This window comes from Rhineura floridana, chromosome 3 (genome assembly GCF_030035675.1).
Source record: "Rhineura floridana isolate rRhiFlo1 chromosome 3, rRhiFlo1.hap2, whole genome shotgun sequence".
Taxonomy (NCBI): domain Eukaryota; kingdom Metazoa; phylum Chordata; class Lepidosauria; order Squamata; family Rhineuridae; genus Rhineura; species Rhineura floridana.
Genome location: NC_084482.1, coordinates 91,796,420 through 91,820,251, shown reverse-complemented (window position 1 = coordinate 91,820,251; position 23,832 = coordinate 91,796,420). Strand labels below are relative to the sequence as shown.

Genomic DNA, 23,832 nt, shown 5'->3' with positions numbered 1-23,832 from the left:
TTAAATAGCATGGGGGACAAAAATAGAGCCCTGTGGAACCTCATAATGTAACCACTAATGGGCAGAGCAATATTCCCCCAACACCACCTTCTGGAATTGATCATTCAGGTAGGAGCAGTACCACTGCAATGCAATGACTTCAGCCCCCAACCCTGACAGCCTAGCCAGAGGTTCAAGAGGATCAACAGCCCCTATGCTCTCTCTTGGGAAAGGTAATCTCATAGGGGGGCAAAGGCAGTTTCTGTTTCAAAACCAGACCTAAAGCCTGATTGAAATGGATCTTTTTTAAAAAAAAAACAGTGGCATCCAAGAGAACCTGGAGCTGGCTAGACACCACCTACTCAAAAAACTTCAGGGAAAGTTTCCTCCTTAACTGTCAGTACTATGAACTACTGCCCTAGAGTTTAATTGATTAATCCTAGTTTATTTTATAATATGTATTTTAAAAAGAACAAACATTTCTCTTGGTGGGTACAAACTCCACTTCTATTTAAATTGTCACTTTGTTACAGAGATTACATCCTGTCTCTCCCACAAACCTTGCAAAGACAGACTGCAAGGAGCTGAGAAATGTATCAGAGTATGAAGTGGGAGAACCAGAGATCTACAAGATACTGAGATAACTAATGAGTGGGCATTAAGAACATTATAAGAAGAGCCCTGCTGGATCAGACCAAAGGCATTTCTAACCAAGTATTCTGGTCCCACTGTGGTCCACTAGTTGCCTATAGAAAGAGAACAGAACACAAGGGCAATAGCACTCTTCTGCTTGTGCTCCCTAGCAACTGGTATTCAGGGGTACCAGAGATCATATAGCAAAAATACATTGGATAATGGAACGGACCAAGGAATTTCAGAAGAAAATCACCCTGTGCTTTATAGATTACAGCAAACCTTTGATTGTGTATGAAAAACTATGGAATGCTTTAAAATAAATGGGGTGCCACAGTGTCTGATTGTTCTGATGCGTAACCTATACTCTGGACAAGATGCTACTGTAAGGACAGAATATGGAGAAACCGATTAGTTCCCAATCGGAAGGGATGTGAGACAGGGATGTATTTTATCACCTTATTTGTTTTATCTATATGCAGAATATATCATAAGGAAAGGGGAATTGGACCAAGATGAAGGAGGTGTGAAAACTGGAGGGAGAAATATCAATAATTTAAGATATGCAGACGATACCATACTACTAGCAGAAGCCAGTAATGATTTGAAACAAATGCTGATGAAAGTTAAAAAGGAAAGCACAAAGTCGTAATCTACTGGAAGGCACATAACACACACTCTTAAAGCTGTCCAAGTTGGTGGCCATCACTACATCTTATGGTAGTGAATTCAATAGTTTTGGAATTCACATGTGTTGTATAAAGAAGCATTTTCTTTTCTTGTCCTGAATCTCTCACCATTCAGCTTTGTTGGATGAGCCTGGACTCTAGCATTATGCAAGAGAGCAAGTAAAATGCCTCTCTATCCAATGGAATTGCCAATGCCAGAGGCAAAGAATGCTGGGAACACATGATTCCAAACAGGCAACCAGTACATCTGGAAATGGGGGGGGGAGGCTTACCAGGATCTGCAAAGGACAAAGAGACGCATGCAAACTGAAGAAGGAAGGAGGCCCTATGTTATGGAAGAATGAATGTTTGGAGGAGGTGAAGCTTTCCTCTAACTCCCAGTAGGCTTCATTAAGCTGAATAGTTCTGTCTCCACTAATAAAACATTGACACTGCATCTTAACTTCATCACCATCATGAATTCATAATGCATTGTTTTTATGATCCTGCAAGTATTACCCATAGTCAGCTGTGCTTGAGGATGGCTATCCTGTATTTTTTTGAAAGACATGCAGAGATTCAAATATATCATTTCATTGCAACAGGAATAAAGTTTGGAGATGTAAATCCCTAGGCTTGTACATTTATTTCACAGATCCATCCTTTATTCTGAAAAGCTAATTAGTACAGTACACATACAAGCAACATAAAAATAATGTTATTGTGTTATAATTATACTACATTGTATTCCTTTGTGAGCACCTACAGCAAATAGTAACAAGTGCAATGCTGATTTGCTTAATCAGCACTTAAACAAAATCAAACTTGCATTACAATTATTAGATTAGAAACACAAAAAAGAAATATGTTTCACGTAATATGTATAGTGCTTGTACTACAGCACCTCTGACACCAACAATCTGGTTCTCCTCCAAGGTTAAAGATAACAACTAGAATTAAAAAACAATCTAACGCAAAGCCTGAATTAAATCTTCATTTACTTGTTGCTTTGTTGTCTACACCCATCCAAAAATGGCTTCATCCTAATGGAAAAAGAAGTTTAATATATCTTGGTTATTAATCTCGTTACTTTCACTACATGTCAAAAGCAAAAGATTTTATTTTAACTTTATCCATTTGCAAAGTTCTATATTTTATATAATGTGTGTGTGCATGTGTATATAACTGCCAAAGTGCTCTAATGATTAGACTTGAACTATGGAAAGCTCAGTTCAAAGGCCCACTGAGGGCCAAACAAAGCATGACCCTAAATATGTTACATCACCCTGAAGTGTATTTTTAAACTCATGGCAGGAATAGAAGGTCCCAATTTCCATCATATCACAGCCCATGAGGAGGTTAAACTCCTTCATCTCCAGCCACAATCCCACCCCCACCCCATGTTGCTATTCTTCCCTGGAAAAAGGCTCCCACTGGCACTAATAGCAGTAGGGGAGAGAATTTTGATCTGGCTCATGACTGAGAAGGGAAATGTTAAACTTCCCCTCCTGCCCAGGGAAAACTGGATTCTCCCACACCATTTTTTTAAAACCCTGCCATACTTCCCAGCGATATGTTTAGCTTCACATTTAGTTTGGCTGTCAGTCATGAAGTTTACATGGCGACCATGAACCAGTCACTATCTCTTAGCCTAACCTACCTCATAAGGTTGTGAAGATATAATGCGGGGAAAGAGTTCCTTGGAAGAAGAATAAGGTATGTGTTTATACATATGTAGGCCAGAGGGTGAGTTTATACAATTCACTTTTTCCAAGTGAATGTCACCCAGGTGGTGAAATAAATCCTAGTTCTTCCCTATTATTGTTACTGAAACTGTGGACTGTTTATCAGTGAGCATTTTTATAGCTTCATCCTTTTCAACACTCCTGTACTTTTCACAGCAGTATGACATACAACATTTAAACAGGTGAAGCTCTTCCCACCACTTACCTCCACAGCAGGAAAAAGCTTCACCTTATCTGCCTGAGGAAAAAACAATGCATCACTGTTTTTCTGTTTCACTATGTGGAGGCACAACTATAAGAATGAATAAGTGCAGAAGAATTACAGGATGACTCTTTTTGGGAAAATGTTTGTAGAAGAAGCCTGCTTTGCAAAGCAGCTGCTTATTTCCTCAATGCCTATGTCCTTCAGCAGGCCTGTAAACTGAGTTTCTGTACTGTGGTTCCTAGTTCACAGTACAGTTTACAGCAGTTGCCTGCCAGGAGGAGATGGGCATATGGACAGAAGTCTGCTTGGTTTTGTCAACCATCAGCTCTTAGGATGAAATTGTAATAAACTGCAAACACAAGCATAGTCAAACTGTGGCACATCCATAGCTTAGATGGAGGATAGAAGTGGTGTTCTTCTCGCATCCTAGATTTCCTACATGTTACAGCTTGACCCTACCAGAAATGCTTAACCGCCACTGAAGTCTATCACAAGGGACTACATTCCTTGTTTAGAAACCCTGTCATCCAGAAAATGTACTAACTGCACCTAACTCTGTTATTTTTAAAAACGTACACTGCAATATCTGAAAATATTGAGCTCCTATACCTATAAAATATCACTGTGAGAAACTATTTGGCTTGACAGTCAAAGAATTGAAGTATGGTATAAATATAAGTCCCAACTCTGTATGGTTTTGGCATCTGCAGTTCCATTGCATAGGTATGTCTATGACTCAGGTGGTTTACGAAACAAAAAATGTCTTTCCTACCAATAAGCAAAGCTTCCTATGGGGCACCTTCATAAAATGCCTACAGCATAATTCACCATCAAAAGTGCCTCTGTTATATCTGAGATAATTTGATGATGCCTGTGTGTCAGCTGAAATGATAAATTAGCTCCCATAGAATTTCACCACAGCTGTAACAATCACTCAACTGTTCAACAAATTCTGGAGCATTTCAGGAGAAGCATCAACTTCTGCAATACAATACATGGAGTATCTATTGCCATCGTTGATTCCACAACCTTTTTTTACCTCTCTGTGAAACTTTTAGCTCTTATTAAACAAATGTGTTAGCTTAAGAAGAGAAACATCTCTAACAGACATGTAGACTGCTTTCATAGATGCTATGATTCAGGGCCATATGTGAAATGCATGGCTTGCACTTGCTTCATTTTTTAAAATAAATAAATAAATAGATAAGTGTGTATGTGTGCATGCACATGCACACATGCACATATATGTCACACAGGGAGGAAGCTGCAGTGGAATTACAGTAGGGGCCTTGAGAGGCTAAATTCTAACCTGTCCACACAATATGATCTGACCAAAGCTCCCCACCACCACCACTATGTTGCTGTTATTTGCCCTAGAAGAGCTCCAGATCCCTAACTGCTAATATTTGCCTACATGACATCAGTGCCAGGTAACTCCACTCTAAAGAAGCAGAGTCATATGAAGCCTCTTTATATAAGATATGGATTCCACTAGTAGTGGAAGCCTAAGACCCCTATAGTACTTCAACAAAACTGGACACAACATATATTGTATCATGCATTATGTAATAATAATTTTACATCTCAATTTTTCAATTGAAACTGTGTTTTACTTACAATGTCAGCTGAGGAAATCTCAGTTTGTACATTCCAGTTTACATCTTTGCCTGTGGAACAATTTCATGAGAGGGAACAAATGAAACTTTCATTTGCACAGGGACTCTCATTACATTTCATGAGAAGCAATGTATATTATTGAAATTGCAGCCATCAACTTTAAAGAAAACACTTTACAGAAATAACAAAGCATGGCATTAATAATCTTGCTTTTATAAACAGCTTTGGTGCAAAACAGAGGTTTGTTGGTTCAGATTTGTTGTTCTGTATTTGCAGCTCTACTATGATTTCTCCAATGTATTTTTACTACTTATCTGATAAAGAATTCAGATCAATAGGAGACTTATCTCCTTGGTGCAATATTGTGCAAAATCTGCTAATTAGAAAGAAGGCATTAGAATCAAGTGCTTTCAGCTAAATAGAGTTTAATAAGTGAACTACAATTAAAGCTCTGAAAAAATGAGCTACAATTAGCACTGAGGGTAACATAATGGTGCCTTTCAAAAAGAAGCAATTTATAGCCATAGGTAATTGCCACTATGTAATTCCTAATGGATGATAACAGAAATGGGCATCAGAAAGCACATGAGGGGAAAATATTCTTGCCCATTTCTTCCTCCTGATGTACAAACAAAACTCTTCACAAGGCAGTGCTTACCATTATCAAAGCCCCTGGAAGAGGGATGCATTTTTAAGTGCTTTGTATCCATCAAGACAGAATTTTAGCTTTGGGGTTTGTTTTTGTTTTTAAATAAAACATAAATGCTCTGAAAACTCCTATGTCTTTCTATAATTTAGTGAAAAAGAAAGACAGGAAAAGGCTGTAGGGAAATCTCTCATGAATCACAGCTGCAGCAGCTGTAGACTGGGTAAACAAAACCTCAGTTACAAAGGCCACAATTACATATAGAGGTGTTGCAGTGGTATGGGAATATCAATAACAGGGTAGGTGTGTAAGTAATACTAAATCAGAGTAATACTAAGAGGATGAAATCTAGCAAGACTAAGCCCTATTTGACATAGTTCAATTCTATACACACTTACCTAGAGCTATTCCCATTGAACTCAGTCGGGTTCACTTCTGAGTAAACATGAATAGGAACTGGAAGTAAGGACCACTCACAACCATGGGATTTACTTTCAATCAAGTAGATATGATTAGGATTTGGATACAAGTACCCAGTGATTTACAAATTAACTTTTGCTGATTTTTGACTATTTAGATGTCTACTTTTCTGGGCTTATTGAGTTATGTTAGATGTAGGTTTAATACCCTATTCTTATTGTGAGACTGCAATCCTATACACGCTTACCTAGAACAAGCACCATTAAACACAGAGGGACTTACTTCCAAGTAAACATACATAAGTAAACATGCTGCCCTGGGCTCCTACTGGGAGGAAGGGCGGGATATAAATCTAACAAATAAATAAAATAAATAAATAAATAAAATTTTATTGCAAGCGTTTGCACTGGCATAACATGAATATAATGGTGCAGTCATAGTTTATCTTAGTAGAGTTTATTTATTGATTGCACTTACATACCACCTCATAGCCGAAGCTCTCTGGGAGGTTTACAACAATTAAAAACATTAAAAACAAGTATATTTAAACCAAACCAAATTAAAACCCATAAAAACTGACAGGCAAGTTAAAACACATGCTATTCAAATGCTGTTAAAAATGCCTGTGAGAAGAGGAAAGTCTTGATATGGCGCCGAAAAGATAACAGTGTTGGTGCCAGGCACACCTCATCAGGAAGATCATTCCATAATTTGGGGGCCACCACTGAGAAGGTCCTCTCTCTTGTTGCCATCCTCCGAGCTTCCCTCGGAGTAGGCACCCAGAGGAGGACCTTTGATGTTGAGTGTAGTGTACGGGTGGGTTCGTGTCACACCAATCTACAAGTTAAAGTTAAAACCAATCTACAATATTAGCCTTCTCTAACAGATAATTAGAAATTTTAGTTAATTTAAATTTGGGTATTTGGGTTTAAACAGCATATGAGTAATGAAGAGAAATACAAAATATTTCTAACAAGATCCACCAACAATTATTTGCAAATACCCAATATATATTCTATACTCACACAGTCTGCAGACCTGTATTAACATTAATGTGAGCTAGCCAGACAAACTGAGGGAGATAATGTGTCACTTTAAATTTAACAGACAACACTTAATGGATTGCCAAATCTGTTTCCTAAAACGAATTAAACTGTGAAAGCCAGAAATTCCAATTATGCTTGTAAACATAATATTGTGTTACTTTGAATTGTGCAGCAACTACAAAGCTCTAATGGAAACTGCATCAATAGAGTGTCAGTTTTAATTCATGCTTCATTTTCATGTAATGAAATTGCTGCACCCAGTCCACAATTGGGCAGCAAATATTCTAAAATTATATTACTGTAAGTCACAGCCAGCATACATGGGAATCTCATTTATTTATGTAGTACACACATATTACAGGAAGTAATCTTCTAATTTTACAGAAGAAACTCATTTTCATGTTAGAATTTTTATCAAACAGGAGCGTGGTAGGCCCTTTGTGTATCTCTTATTCATAGTGTTGTAAGATTGAAAGTTTGGATAGAAGAGAGTTAATGGTATCAGAGATGATGACTGCCTTAATGACTCTGGAAAGGTAACAAGCATTCCCTTTGTTAGGCAAATTTAACTATAAATTGTGCCCTCCACTGCATCCCAGAAGCTCCAGAGAAAAGGAGTGGCATTGTTATTAAAAACAATTAAAAAATAGATAAACCTCAGTCACTACACTGACTTTCAGGCATCTCTTGAAGTCTTTTTTTTTGTACCAACACGCCTATGCAGCTGTTTAAAATGTTTTTTTAGTAGCCAGATATTTTTTTATTTATTATTTAATTAATTAATTAATTGATTGATTTGTATCTCACCCTTCCTCCCAGCAGGAGCCCAGGGCGGCAAACAAAGCACTAAAAAACTTTAAAATGTCATAAAAACAGATCTTAAAATACATTAAAACAAAACAGCATTAAAAACATTTTTTTAAAAAAACAACTTTAAAAAAGGGTTAAAAACATTATTAAAAAACTTATTAAACAATTCTGACACAGATGCAGACTGGGATAGGTCTCAACTTAAAACGCTAGTTGAAAGAGGAAAGTCTTCAAAAGGCGCCAGAAAGATAGCAGAGACCTGGCGCCTGCCTAATATTCAAAGGGAGGGAATTCCACAGGGTAGGTGCCGCCACACTAATGATTGTTTTGTATTTCTTTTAAATGTTTTATGCTGCTGTACTCTGCCCTGTTTTGCAAGAGGAAAGTATATAAATACTTTTATAAATAAATACATGTCAAAACACATACATAAATACTATTCTGCTTCCAGACAATTATTCTGATAAATGTCAAAAGGAAGAGTTCTATAAATGTGGTGTAGGTACCAAGAATAAGGAATATGTATCCCTTATACTCAAATATAATTTATGGATGGCATTAGAAGCATTGAGTCAGGCTTAGTGACTGTGGAAGCCTGAAGCAGTTAAGACATTCATGGTCCAAACTAGTTAATTTGAGTTCTGCCTGCAAGACTAGAGGAAGCCTAGGAAGATTTTGAAGCACCTGTGCAAACTACTCCCAAAGGTTCTTCACTGTGATCTCTTCTTCCTAGAAGAGAGGTATTTACTGCACTGAAGCATCAGAACAGTTTTCATAAGGATCCCTCATGGAACAATTCAGATTAGGATCCAATCCAACTAAAGTTATCTTTGCTTTAAGTCCCATTCAAATAAACGAGGATTCAATTATTCATGACTTCCCTGTCCTTTTGATTTTAGTGGGATTAAGCACAACAAACTTTAGTTGGATTACAGCCACAGCTTTCAGGTCCCGAGGAAACAAAGGAGCAAATGCTGTTTACCCAAAGTCACTTTATCCAATGATGTTGGTGAAATGTATGTCCAGTTACCACCACAGCCTTATACTCCAGGTACAGCAACAGAGCCAGGAACACCACAGGAAAGTTGCTTGCTACCTACCTTCACTTGAAAGTTGGCTACATGACATCAGTCTGCTTCTAAAGTGTCCATTTTCTTCTACCATTTTAGAAATTACTTTACAAACTCCAAGCCACACTGCAGACTAGAAATAAATATATGTGAGGTATGTCAACAAAACCACTTTGCCTTATCTATTACCGAGAATTTTTGAGATGTGAGATTAGAGAGCAAACAAGCTCGTGTTTATTTACAACTTTGCTTAAATGACTAGTCTTTAAACTTATGTTAAAAGATCTAATCCCACTAATGAATTATGTCACCATTGTTTTTAATAATCTTCCCACACACACACACACACACACACACACACACACACACACACACTGTTTCTTATGCACTAGCATCTCTGAATCTGTTTCTTCAGTAGGTGAAGTCAAGCTAGATGCTGATCAATAGGGATACTATCTTCTGGGGTGGTAACTTGTTTAGTATAAAAGTGATAAAAGATATCTCTGTTTCTCTCTCTCTTTGAGGCAAACCCTCCTTCCTAACAATATTTTTCAGAGCTATTTAGAACCAGTTTTCACATCATGGATTAGCAATAGCACAGCCAGTATTGATATGTCACTATTGATGGTTACTGTGTTGTCTGCTAACCTTGCTGGTCAGCATTCTTGTTTCCATTTCACTTCTTCCCTTTTGTTCCAGTAGCAATCTTTGTATATTACCCATTCATATTTGCTTCATCTTTTCAGAATTGCAGCAGTATATGCTGTTTTTCTAAGTATTTTTCCCCTTAGTAAATGTCGGATTGGTTTAATTGCATTCCTTGCATGCATGCACATCAGGATACATGTGATGCATTTTGGTCAAAAAAGGGGTAAAGGGAACAATGAAACAGGATGTGCAATAGCTGGGCTCCAGGACTGTGAAAAGAGACAGTGTAATAGTCATCCTGTTGTGATCTTATTGATGGGTGGGACTCAAGTTCAACTCCTTACTGAGGAATGAACTTGGGCTAGTCACTCTCCAGCTAACCTAGCCTGCTTCACCAGGTTGTTGCAAGGATAAAATGTATCCCATTTACACCACCCTGAACTTTCTGAAGGAAGATACATAGACAGAATGACATAGCCAAGCCTGACTTTTGCTAAAACAACATACAAAATTATCAGTGTTTAGCTACATGGGGACAGTGGAACAAAAGGGAAAGGTATGAATAATGAAGAACACATGCCATGTCAATGATTACTGAAGCATCCACTAAAAGTCTTATATCTAGTCAAATTATGCCAGAACTTGTATTCCTTTAACAGCATATTTTTGTACTTTAATGAGATGCAAGCATTTGCATGAAAAAAGTCAGTGCAAAAAGACTGTAGAAGGTATTGTGGACTGCAGCATCTTCTCACATGAAGCAGCAGATTGCTTAAAAAGCAGGAACAACCAGACATATTCTCAGTTACTTCACACGTTATCACAGGCAACTGTTTATTTTAACATAGGCATATGCTTGGCAAACATCCCATAGTGCTTCTAGGTGCATGGGGATATGTTGCAAATGACATGTACATGTCTCCTCATATGTAACAGTTTAACACGTGTATTGTGTGTACATGTTAACAGTATAGCTCTTAAAGCAGCCCTTAGTGGTAAATACACAAAATTCCTTATAACCAATGCAACTAAAATGAAAACTGACACTGACATCAAATCTGAAAACGCAAAAACTGGATGTTAACACAATCAAAATTTCTGCTCTGTGATACATTCAATTACACAGTTTGAAATGCCATCAGCGAAACTGGCAGAAGCCTTATGATAGTAAGAGACACTACAAGTTTGTCCCACTTTTGATGCTGAATTACAAGGCAAATTCTTTGCAAAATGTTGAATAGATGCCATATAACAAGATGTTAAAATATTCCTCTGAAGGCAGTAGTTTTCCTCCTTAATTAAAATCATGGATTGGTGACATTTGAATAAATTAAATTTGAGTTGATTACTTTACACATAATAAAACTATTAATCAGTTGTCAATTCAATAAACGTGTCTGGTTTTACCCTCAAGCACTAGGTGAACTTTTCAGAGAGCACAGAATCATATTTATGATACAGAATGAAATGTGTATTTCTACTAATATAGTCTCTAGTCTTCTTTTTTAAAAAACAAACAATTTTAACCTTTTTTTTAAGGTATATTCAATGGATTTCCCAAACTTTTTGAACAGAGACCTCTTCTAAACATACTGGAGCTCCTAAGATCTCCTCCCCATTAAAACTGCATCAACTGTCTTTCTAGCAGGTGAGCATGTGGAGATTCTCACGCATAGACAGGCATCCCACTGTTACATGTGAGAATCTGTGGGTCAGGGTGAATGGACTGTGTAATCAGTAGTTACTGCTGCCATGAATTGTCATTGTGCTTATTCTGCACATATTTAGACCCAATTGAAAAGCCACAGACTATACATTTTGCATTTAATTGCCGTTTAATCCAGCTTCTACATCTTCCCTCTTTACTCCAGGGGCAGAGAGAGAACCTTTCTCAACACAGGGGCCACATGCTAGTGGTGGGCAGAGTAAGAACAAAAATGGGTATGGCCACACTCTCTCACACAAACATATCATGCTCCACAAACATACAACTCATACCACAAACACATTTATTTACACACGAGGGAGCCTTAAAAAATTCTTGAAATGAATGGTTAAGATTAGGAATTCAGCTATGCTTCTTCCCAAATAGCATGAAGGAACGCTTACTGTGTTCTAGTAGCATCATACTGTGCATCCCCCCCCCACTTCACCACCAACAGCAAATGATGTGAATGGGAAACACATATGATGATTTTTACAAAAAGGGATAAATATTCTTACATAACTGCAGAAGAAAGAGGGAAAACTTGGCATGGGGATGTTTCATTGCATCCCCAGGTATCCCATAATGTGTAGTTCTGATCTTAATTCCACAGTATCTTGGCTCATCACACACATCTTTGCCTGAACTTGAACTTTGCCTGAACTTAGCCCCCTAGAAGCTGTTTTCTTTTTCTTTTTTTAATAATTTTTATTCAAATTTTTCAAAAGACAAACAAAACAAAGTCAAAAAAACATAACAATACATCAACAAAAAATGAAAATAAAATAGTTGACTTCCGATTTGTCGCAGATCAGCTATAAGTATATAATATACATCAAACCTGTCCCTTAATGTATACATACAGAATCCCTTTTCTCCATAGGCTGTCTTGATTAATCGTCAAATCCCAGTATCATCATTTTATTTTGATCTTTCAACAAAAAGTCTAAGAGAGGCTTCCATTCCTTAAGAAATGTATCTGTCGATTTTTCTCTAAGTAGACATGTCAATTTATCCATCTCTACTAAGTCCATTAATTTCAATAGCCATTCTTCCGTTGTTGGCGTTGATTCCATTTTCCACTTTTGTGCATATAATAATCTTGCTGCCGTAATCATATATAATATTATTCTTCCATATTTCTTTTCTATTTGTTTATCCATAAAACCCAATAAAAAAAATTCTGGTTTTGACTGAATATTTATCTTTAGAATTTTTTGCATCTTCCTACCTATCTGTGCCCAAAATGATTTTGCCTTTTTACATAACCACCACATATGATAAAATGATCCTTCTTGTTGTTTACATTTCCAACAAACATTAGAAACATTACTATACATTTTTGACAACTTTTCTGGAGTCATGTACCAACGGTACATCATTTTATAAAAATTTTCTTTAAGATTATAGCATAGTGTAAATTTCAAACCTTTTTTCCACATATTTTCCCATTGATCCATTTGTATGTTATGACCAAAATTTTTTGCCCACTTTACCATACACTCTTTTACTTGTTCTTCCTCCATATCCATTTTCAATAAGAGTTTATACATTTTCGCAATTATATTTTCATCATTTGTACACAATCCTATTTCAAAATCAGATTTACTTATTTCAAACCCATACATTTTCTTGTCCATTTTATATCTTTCTAACAATTGTAAATAGGCAAACCATTGAAAACTATATCCTTCCTTTGTCAGTTGTTCTCTCTCTTTCATTGTATATTCTCCATGTACATTTTCTAATAGTTCTTGATAAGTTAACCATTTCTCTTTTCCAGTCATTTCTCTTCTATAAAACGCTTCTTGACTTGAGACACATAATGGTATTTTCGAATAAAACCTTGGTTTGTATCTATTCCATATTTTCAACAGAGGACGTCTTATAAAATGATTGTTAAAGTCTACATTTACTTTTACTTTGTCATACCATAGATATCCATGCCATCCCCACTTCAAATTATGGCCCTCCAAATCCAATAGTCTTTTATTCCTCAATAAAATCCATTCCTTTATCCAGACTAAACAGCAGGCAGCAAAATAAAGTCTCAGATTTGGTAATCCCAGTCCTCCTCTTTCTTTGGCATCTTGTAGTAGTTTAAATTTAACTCTTGGTTTTTTTCCTTGCCATACAAATTTAGAGATATCTTTTTGCCATTGTTTAAAAGGTAAATCAGAGGATATTACAGGTATTGTTTGAAACAAAAACATCATTCTCGGTAATACATTCATTTTTATCACAGATATTCTACCCATTAATGACAGTTGTAGTTTATCCCATTTTAGCAAGTCTTTCTTAATCTCTGTCCATAATTTTTCATAATTATTATGAAACAACTTTGAGTTTTTATTTGTCATAATGATACCTAAATATTTCAACTTTTTTTCTATTGTAAAATCTGTCTTGTCCATTAACTCTTTCTGTTCCCTTAAAGTTAAATTTTTCACCAACATCTTTGTTTTTTGATTGTTGATCTTAAATCCTGCTAACGGTCCAAATTCTTTTAATTTGTCCATCAATATATGAATTCCTTCCAAAGGGTTTTCTAGTACAATTATCAAATCATCAGCAAATGCTCTCAATTTATATTCTTCTTTTTTTATCTTTAATCCCGAAATCCTTTTATCTTGCCTTATATCTCTAAGCAGCACTTTTAAGACCAGAATAAATAAAAGGGGAGATAATGGACATCCCTGTCTTGTACCCTTTTGTATTTCACATGAATCCGTTAAGTCTCCGTTAACAATTATCTGGGCCTTCTGAGATGTATAAATCGATCTAATCCATTTTATAAAATTGTCTCCAAAATCCATTTGCTCCAAAACCTGAAACATAAATTTCCAATTCAAATTATCAAATGCTTTTTCAGCATCTAAAAAAATCAAAGCTGCTTGTTTATCATTTCGTTGTTCTAAATATTCCAACACATTCAAGACATTCCTGACGTTGTCACGTAATTGTCTTTTAGGTAAAAACCCTGATTGATCTTCCTGAATAAATTGTTGCAATATTATTTTCAATCTTTCTGCCAAGATCATTGTAAAAATTTTATAGTCATTATTCAATAGAGATATTGGCCGATAATTTTTTGTTTTAGTTAAATCTTGCTCCTCTTTAGGTATTGATGTTATATTAGCATTTTTCCAACTATCCGGTATCTTTCCCTCTTGCAGAATAAAATTCATTGTAGACTGTAAAGGTAGCAAGAGTTCTTCCTCCAAACATTTATAATACATTGCAGATAACCCATCTGGTCCTGGCGCCTTTCCTAATTTAATTTTGTTTATAGCTTCAGATATCTCTCTTGACGTAATAGGGCCATTAATAGCTTGTCTCTGAAAATCTGTAATTTTAGGCAAATTCTGTTTAGATATATACTCTTCTATTTTTTCAGATGGAATTTCCTGACACTTGTACAATGTTGAATAATATTGATGAAAAATCTTTTTGATTTTTACATTATCTGTCAGCGTCTCATCTCCTTCTTGTATCTTTAAAATAATATTTTTTTGACGTTCTTTTCTTAATTTATATGCTAACCATTTCCCAGGTTTATTTGCAAATTCAAAAGTCCTTTGTTTAGCAAAATTTAGTTTCCTTTCAATTTCTCTAACTGTCAACATTGACACTTGTTTCTGTAACATTTTAATTTGATTTACAATAGAAACTTTAGTTGGATTCTTTTTCAATTCTTCCTCTTTTTGTTTTATTTCTTCCAAAATTAATTGCATTTTCTGTTGTTTCTTTTTTTTTAATTCAGAGTTACATTTAATAAAATATCCCCTCATAAATGCCTTACTTGTATCCCAAACGATATTTTCACTTGTTCCTTTATGTAAATTATGTTCAAAAAACTCTTTTAATTTCTTCTTACATTCTTGTACTACTTTGTCATTCTGAAGTAAAGATTCATTTAGTCTCCATCTAAATCCAAGATTTTTCTTTTTTAAGGTTAATATCACAGGATTGTGGTCCGAAAAAGTTTTTGGTAATATATCCATTTTAAAAATATCCTTCGCTAAAATTTTAGACATCCAAATCATATCAATCCTCGAGAATGTTTTGTGTCTTTCTGAAAAATAAGTAAATTCCTTTGCGTTATCATTTATATATCTCCAGGTATCCACCAATTCTAAATGTTCCATCAGTTCAAAGCAAATCTTCGGTAATTTACCCTGTGTCTCTTTGATATTTTTTTCAGAAAGCCTATCAATTTTTGGTGAGATTACCCCATTCCAATCACCCATGACGCACCAATGATCATATGAAAACTCTGACAATTTTTCCATAAGTCCTGTGTAAAACCTTGTTTTATCTTCATTGGGAGCATAAATACCCACTATCAAAATGTTTGTACCCTGTAAAGTAATTTCAACCCCCACAAATCTACCACTATCATCCAGTAATACCAATTTAGGAAGCAATTGTGGGTTAATGTAAAGAACAACTCCATTTTTTTTTTTTGGTCCAGCTGAAATAAATTCTTCACCCAAATTTTTACAAATCAAATATTTGGAATCTTTCTTCTTAATATGAGTTTCTTGTAAACAAATTATATCCAATTTTAATTTTTTCAAATAATGAAACACTTTCTTTCTCTTCTGCGCCGTGTTGGCTCCATTTATATTCCAAGTTAGATATTTGTAATCCATCTTTAAGCGTGTATTTTAAAATGTGCCTGATGCTCCTTTTAATCCATCATCTTCCTTCCCCTCCTCTGCGTATCCTTGTTGACTTTGTTTCCCAGGAATTATATCCATATCTTTGAGTTTATCTTCTTCCATATCTTTTAAAGCTTTTCTCAAGAAGTCCCTTGCTTTTTGAACAGTATTCAATCTATATTTCTGTTGTCTGAATGTAAAGATCACTCCTTCTGGAACATCCCATCTAAATTGAATTTTGCATTGCTTAAGTTTTTCTGTAAGGAAAGCATATTCTTTTCTCTTACGTAGAAGTCTAATAGGAATTTCTTTCATCACCAGTATTTCCTTACCATCAATTTTAAAGGTATTTTTAAAGTGTTGCTGTAATACCATATCTCTGGTCGTCTTTTTTATAAAATGAACAAGCACATCTCTTGGAATTTTTTTCATTGTTGCATATCTGGAATTAATTCTATAAACTTTGTCTATTTCAAATTCCATCCGATCTTCATTCAAATCCAGAAATTTTACTAAAGCATTAACAATTTTATCTCTGATGTCTTCACCTATTTCCTCAGGGATTGCACGGAATCTCAAACAATGCTCTTTATTTCTCATTTCAGTCACAGCCAAATAGTCCAAGTTTTTTTCTAATTCCAGATTTAATATATCTGTTCTATTCTCCAAGATTTGTACCTTTTCTTTAGTATTTTTTGCATCCTCCTTTATTTGCCCAATTGTCCCTTTAATCTCATCCACTTGTGTTTTAATATAGTCTTTTATATCTATCAATTCAGTTTTCATTTCCTGTTTTATAGCATTAATCCCTTCCATTATTTTTTGAAACATATCTGGGGGTATAGCCCCTTCCTGTGGGTCAATAGAACCTCTTCGCTCCTGGGCCCTAGTTGCTTTTTTAGTTGTCATTTTCAAAAGAAGCCTTTAATTTCTGATATTAACCACTGTTCCAAAACCTAGAGGCAGTCTATTTCTTTTTTTTTTCCTCCACCAACAAAAGAGTTAATATTCCAGGCCTGTTATTATAAAGCCCCCTAGAAGCTGTTTTCAATGCCTGGATGTAATTCTGCAACATGAGAAATGAAATGTGTGTGCCTTTGAGCATGTACAGAGTATTTTCCCTTTATCATCAATTAATCAGATTTGGGATTAAGGGAAGGAGCTTCCAGATCACCAAAATTATTTCTAGGCAAGCTTAAACCCTGGAATTTCATCATCTCACCGTTGTACCTAGCAGTATGTACATTTGCCCACAAGTGAAAACATGAACTGTTTCCTTAAGATATTATCCTGTTCTGAAGCAGCACGCTGCATAGAAAATGAGAATCCAAAGCATCTTCATGTTTTAGTTCTAGTGCTATTATGCTGTAGTTCCTTTTTCTTTTTACCTTTTTCTTTCTTTGTCCGATCACATTATTAGCATCTTCCAAGGAAGAAGGGAATTCAAATGTACCTCTTTGAGTTTCTTGGCAGCCACCTATTAAAACAATTGGATTTTTTTTACTTTGGGTTCCCATTTAAGCTACTGATATCAAACTGCTACCATGTGGCTGTGAAAGATCACAGAGTTAAATTAGACATCACAGCTCTAATTAAAGTCTTATTTTCCCCCCACCATTGCAATCATGGCACAAATTTAGGAGCTGATCTCTCACAAGCCACTTTGAAAGATCAATATTTCATATCACTTGAAAGCATGAATGTCAGCCTTCCAGAGGGCACAGTATAATGCTGCCTTATGTAGCTCATCTTCCTTCAGACAGTAGCTGGAACTGAAGGCAAGATGGCAATCAGAACTAACAAGGGGGGAGTTGGAGAGTAAAATCCAATATCTTGCCTGTTGCTGGTGTGATAAGGCCTTTTGACGGCAGTACAAATGAGGTTTTTAAAAAATGTGCTTTTAAAATATGCCCAAAATAATTTTTTGTAATGATCTCAGTGTCATCCATACCCTTGGGAACATCTTGGTGATTTAAACGTATATCTGAATTAGTACTTGATCAGAACTAGTAACTAGTACGAAAATATATATCCTGTTTTAGATTGAATTATACTATAGCCAGCATGGATTTTTTGTATTTCGCAATGTTAAATTGAAATACTCCCTCACGCCATTCTGATGCTTCCCATCAGATCATTTCAAAACAAAACATTACAAAACTTATAGTCCTGAACTCAGAAATGCTTGCTTAACAACCCTCAAAATTTTCATGGCAATGCACAAAACAGAGAGAAACGAGAGTTCAAAGTGTAAAAAGAGAGTGAGAAAAAACAGACCCCTTTTGGACTTTTTTTGTCAGAATTCTCATAATTTGTTGAAATTAATTAAAAATCTTCCATGTTCAGAGTACCTGTAATCCTACTACTGACCTTGCCACATACTCTGACATTCATCTTCTGCAGTTTAAAAGTTAAAAAAATGCCTGGCCGATTTTTAATTAATTTAAGAAATTTAGCATTGGAGTCAATGATAAGCATGGGCATGCTCAGTAAGAACCAACTGTCAGTGTTCTAAAAGCCAGACTCACAGGTGCTGGGCTTGCCTAATCAGGGAGCCACACCCACGCCAGACATCTATTTCACTTTAGAGAAACATGGCTTCCCCCAAAGAATCCTGGGAAGTGTAGTTTATGAAAGGTGATGAGAGGAGACTCCTATTCCCTTGACAGAGCTCCAGCGGACAGAGTGGTTTAACAGTCAGCCGCTCTAATTGAAGGTCTGTGAAGGGATCAGGGCATCTCCTAGCAACTCTCAGCACCCTTCACTAACTACACTTCCCAGGATTCTTTGGGAGAAGCCATGACTGTCTAAAGTGAAATAAAGGTCTGTTGTGGATGTGGCCAGGGACACCTTTGGTTTACATTGGGGGGGGGAGAGACTATATGTGTCTGCTGTAGAATAAAAAGGTAGAGGAACCCTGAAAAAGAATGATACTGTTCACAATGTTTTCCTTTTGGAAAGGAAAGGGGCTTCACCTCTGCCCAGTGCCCACCCACCCAATCTCCTCCCTCCGCTTCCTGCCCTTCTCCTCCCCTCCCTGCCCCTCCCCCAGGTCAGTTTCACCCATCCTAAGCATGATTGCACAGAAGTAAATCCCACTAAACTCAAAAAAGCATGCAAATGATCAAACCTGCCCTCACCTTCTCCTCCTTCCTATCCCCTCCCTTCCTTTGCCCCTCCCCCCTCCCCTTCCAATCTCCTCCTCTCCCCTCCCCTCCCTCGGTCAGTTTTACCTATCTTAAGCATGATTGCACAGAAATCCCAATGAACTCAATAAGCATGCAAATAATCAGACCTGCTCTCCCTTCCTCCTTCCTCCCATCACCTCCCTTTTGCCCCTTCCCTTCCCCTTGCTTTGCCCCTCCCCCCTCTTCCAATTCCATCCTTCCTCCTCCCCCTCTTTCAGCTCCCCTCTCCCCTCCCTTCCTCCTTCTCCGCCATGGTCAGTTTTACCTATCCTAACCATGATTGCACAGGAGTAAATACCATTGAACTCAAAAAGCATGCAAATGATCAGACCTGCCTTTCACCTCCTTCCCCTCTCCTCTCCCTTCCTCCTCCCTTCTTCTGCCTCTCCCCTCTTTCTTCTTCCTCCTCCCCTGCCCACTCGCCCTCCTCTTCCCCCGCCAATTGTCAATTTTACCTATCCTAAGCATGATTACACAGGAGTAAATCCCACTGAACTCAATAAGCATGCAAATGATCAAACCTGTCCTCCTCCTCCCCTCCCCCTCCTGCCTGCTCCCATCCCCCTCTTCCCCTCTGCCCATCTTCCTCCTCCCCTTCCCATCTTGGGAAATCCCCTGTAGGGCACTCTCAGAGGAGGTCAGGTCTCCTGCTCCCCTGGTGCATTCACTATGGCTGCCCAATTTCCCTGCTTTTTAAAGATGATAGAAATATCTGTTGGCTATAGGCACATTCTTAAACTGCAAGGTTTTTTCCCTATTAGTGAATTTCCCTACTTTTTAATCCGGGAGGTAAGTAATGGGATCCTGTGCAAGTTTGCTGAGAATGGATTGATCTTTTGCATTCTTATTGAGTTCACTCCTATAGAATCATGGTTAGGATAGGAAAAACTGACCATGCGGGAGAAGGAGGGGGAGGGGGAAGAGAAAGGAGCACATTGGAGGGAGGCAAAGGAAGGGGGAGGGGAGGGCAGGTTTGATCATTTGCATGCTTAGAGTTCAATGGTATTTACTTCCGTGCACTCATGCTTAAGATAGGTAAAACTGACCATGGGGAGGGGGAAGGGGAAGGAGAGAATTGAAAGGGAATGGGGACGGGGAGAGAGGGGCAAAGGAAGGGGGAGGGAAGGGGCAAGAGGGAGGGGATAGAAGGGAAGAGGGTGGGTTTGGTCATTTGCATACTTTTTGAGTTCAATGGGATTTATTTCTGTGCAATCATGTTTGAAAATGGAAATGGACTACCTTCAAGTCAATTCCAACTTATGGCAACCCTTTGAACAGGGGTTTCATGGTAAATGGTATTCAGAGGTGATTTTACCATTGCCTTCCTCTGAGGCTGAGAGGCAGTGACTGGCCCAAGGTCACCCAGTCAGCTTCATGGCTATGTGGTGATTCGACCCCTAGTCTCCCAGTTCGTAGTCCAACACTGACCCGGGGGAAGGGCAGGGAGGGTAGGATGAGGGGGAGGGGAGGAGATTGGGTGGGTGGGCACTGGGCAAAAGGGAAGCCCCATTCCTTTCCAAAAGGAAAACATTGTAAACGGTATCATTGCTTTTCAGTGTTTCCCCCACCTTTTTATTCTACAGCAGGCACATGTAGCCTCCCACCAAAATTTGAACCAAAGCTGTCCCTGACCACATCCACACCAGGCCTTTATTTCACTTTGGACAGTCAAGGCTTCTCTCAAAGAATCCTGGGAAGTGTAGTTAGTGAAAGGTGCTGAGAGTTGCTAGGAGACGCCCTGTTCCCCTCACAGACCTTCAATCAGAATGGCTGACTGTTAAACCAGTCTGGCCACTGGAGCTCTGTCAGTGGAATAGGAGTCTCCTCTCAGCACCCTTCCCAAACTACACTTCCCAGGATTCTCTGAGGGAAGCCATGACGGTCTCAAGTGAAATCAAAGTCTGGTGTGGGTATCGCCCCGATTAGCCAAGCCCAGCAGCTGGGAGTCTGGCTTTTAGAGCATTGACGGTTGGTTCTTACTGAGCATGCCCGAAGTTATGACTGGGTTCAAGCCAAAATTTATTAAATTAATTAAGAATCAGCCAGGCATTTTTTTAAACTTTTAAACTGCAGAAGATGAAGGTCAGAGTATGCGGCAAGGTCAGTAACAGGATTACAGGTACTCTGTGAACATGGAAGATGTTCAACGAATTTCAACAGATTATGAGAACTCTGACAGAAAAAAAGTCCAAAAGGGCTCTCGGGGGGGGGGGTCTCTCTTTTTAGACTTTGAACTCTATTCTCTCTGACTGTTTTGTGTATCGCCATGAAAATTTACAGGGTTGTTAAGCAAGCGTTTCTGAGTTCAGGACTATAAGTTTTGTAAGGTTTTGTTTTGAAATGAGCTTATGGGAAGCATCAGAATGGCATGGGGGGGTATTTTCAATTTAACACTGCAGAATGTGAAAAATCCATGCTGACTATAATATACAGCCACTCTCATGGCTGTATAATCTCCTACTTCTTAGTCAGCAGAATTGTTTTACATTACTTGAGATAGTACAACCCTTTGCAACTATGAAGGGAAAATTCCACACCTTCTCCAATTCAAAATTTGCAAAGAAAATAAAATCTTCCACCCAGTTCATTCATCCACATTAGTCAGAGTTGACCACCACCTCCAGAGAGAACCGATATGGTAGTGGATATGTACATATTCGTAATTAACCACAAGAATAGCAATAATACACGGTAGCCTCAGTTCTCTGCTCATACCAATTTGTTTCTGACTGCTGGCGACTGTAGGGTTTACAGCTACCATCTTGCTGCTCCACTTTAGTGATAATGGTGACTCCGTCACAGCCTTCCTGACTTTGGGGGCTTTCTTGGCTTTGGCAACCTTTCTGGTCTTGGACCCCTTGGTCTCAACTCCTTGGTTCCGTGGCTGGTTACCACACCCTCCAATCTCTTTAGTTCCCCTCTTAGGAGGGGCTTCAGGGATAAAGGACGGGCTCGTTCCTTCCCTAGGTGAAAGACTGGCCGCACCCTCCGAACCTTTCCTGTCAGGAATGGTAGGGGGAGACTTGTCCACAAGGCAGAAGTGGGTGTCTGCCCGAGCCACTTTCTCATGATGCCTCAGGAGGCTGCCGCCGCTGCCATAATGAATCACAGTACCAGAACGGTGGCTTCCAAATCTGTTCACATAAACAATTCGGAATCTCCCCCGTCTGGAGCCAGAACTGGGCTTCATATTGATAGCCGTCTGCCAAGCCCTGCAGGTGGAACCTTACACTTGACTAAGATACCTCTTTCCTCTTGAATACAACAGGAAGGAGTCTGGACTGAACCATTGAAGAATAGGGGACAGCTCTGGAAGAGAGGAAAATGAAGTGGGGTGTGAGAGAGAGACAGAAAGGGGGCTTCCTGAAAATTACACTGACTTCAGCATTAGGTGCATGGGGGGGGAGGAATGAATACACTTATCATAAGACAGCTTTCCCCAAGATGATACCCTCCAAAAGTTTTGGACTACAGTTCCCATCATCCCTGAGCATAGAGCCATGCTTGCTGGGGCTGATGGGAGTTGGGAGGCTGCAGAAGGCTGCATTAAGAATATCCATAAGTGACTCATACTGCAGGCTGCAGTGAGTGAGCAACTTGTTTCTAGGGAGGGGGAGAAGAAAGGAGAGACGGGACTTAACGTCAAAATATTTCCGTTTCTTGCAGTGAAGAAAACACATACTGTATTTATATTTAGAGCATCATCTCAGTGTTATCCGAGCAACACAGAGACCATGCACTAAGTAGAGACATCTAGACTGCAGTAAAGGTTTTTCTTTTCTTTTTTTTCCTGGTCCAATCTGGTAAACTTGCAAACAACAACTTCAGTGTCTTGCTGTAAAAATCTCCTGAGCATCTCTGTAGATGCTCAAGGGATAAGATTTATTACAAGGAAGGGGAGCCAGGATGGAAGGGGAGACAATGGGAGCAGTGCCCAATTGATCATATTCAGGGAGAGTTTTGGCTGCTGTCGGCCAGCCATTTCATGTTCAAATAAATACGACATGCTTTTATTCTGCTGCTGCCTTGTATGAAAATCAGAAGGCAAAATAAACTCTTAATTGATCTCTCATAATTTACAGGATAACTTGAGACTGAAACAGTTTTGCACAAGAGATTTTCAGTTTCTCAGGTTCATAGGCAGTGGGAAGGCAGAAGGGCTTGTAGCTGCTGCACCAGCAGCCTGAAGGGCCTGATAGAAATGGTATTTCACCCTCCAGGGAACACGCAAATCACCAGACACACAGAAACCCACATATCAGATGCACAAGACAGGATCTTCAAATCACCTACACAGCTTCAAACCATCTTTCTATAGAAAATCCCACTACAAAACAAACACCTTCCTTACAAAAGCATCATCACCGTCTTCTCATTCATACTCACTCTGTCAGCCATCAAGACTTACACTGACACATTAGTTTTCTTATTCTAATCAAGCCCCTGACATGTAAGCTTCATCATCAGCCAGGGTACTGGGACCATATGACTTGTGAAAGGTCCTTGAACTGTAGAGGGTTATATGCAGCTCTCTGTAATTGTCTAGTTTGCCCTTCAAGCATATCATGATTGAGGATTACCAGGAACGGAATGAACAATGCGCTGGGCCACTGAGGAATTACAACATGCCTATTAAATTGCCACAAAAGACCGGCGGGAGGAAGCCAGTTCATAAAATCACATGGAAAACATTCTTACTGGAGCACATTGGAGTTTTGCTACCTTCTACAAATCATGGGCTCATAATGTACAAATCAGACATCTCCTTAATACTCATTATTCAGTATT

The 23,832-nt window shown here is 38.1% G+C and overlaps 1 protein-coding gene across 2 annotated transcripts; it reads right to left on the bottom strand.

Moving 5' to 3' along the window:
* Positions 1-1,923: 1,923 nt before the first annotated feature.
* LOC133382221 (uncharacterized) lies at positions 1,924-22,473 on the bottom strand. Of its 2 annotated transcripts, XM_061621896.1 has the most exons (6): positions 21,760-22,473; positions 17,245-17,333; positions 8,870-8,972; positions 4,848-4,897; positions 3,231-3,263; positions 1,924-2,323 (listed from the first exon to the last, which is right to left on the bottom strand). In XM_061621896.1, exons 1-6 carry the CDS (start codon positions 22,232-22,234, stop codon positions 2,297-2,299), a joined length of 777 nt encoding a protein of 258 aa, XP_061477880.1. In that variant the 5' UTR covers positions 22,235-22,473; the 3' UTR covers positions 1,924-2,296. The 2 variants fall into 2 exon arrangements, with proteins under 2 accessions (XP_061477880.1, XP_061477881.1); XM_061621897.1 differs by lacking the exon at positions 3,231-3,263 and having other exon boundaries at positions 21,760-22,471.
* Positions 22,474-23,832: the final 1,359 nt, after the last annotated feature.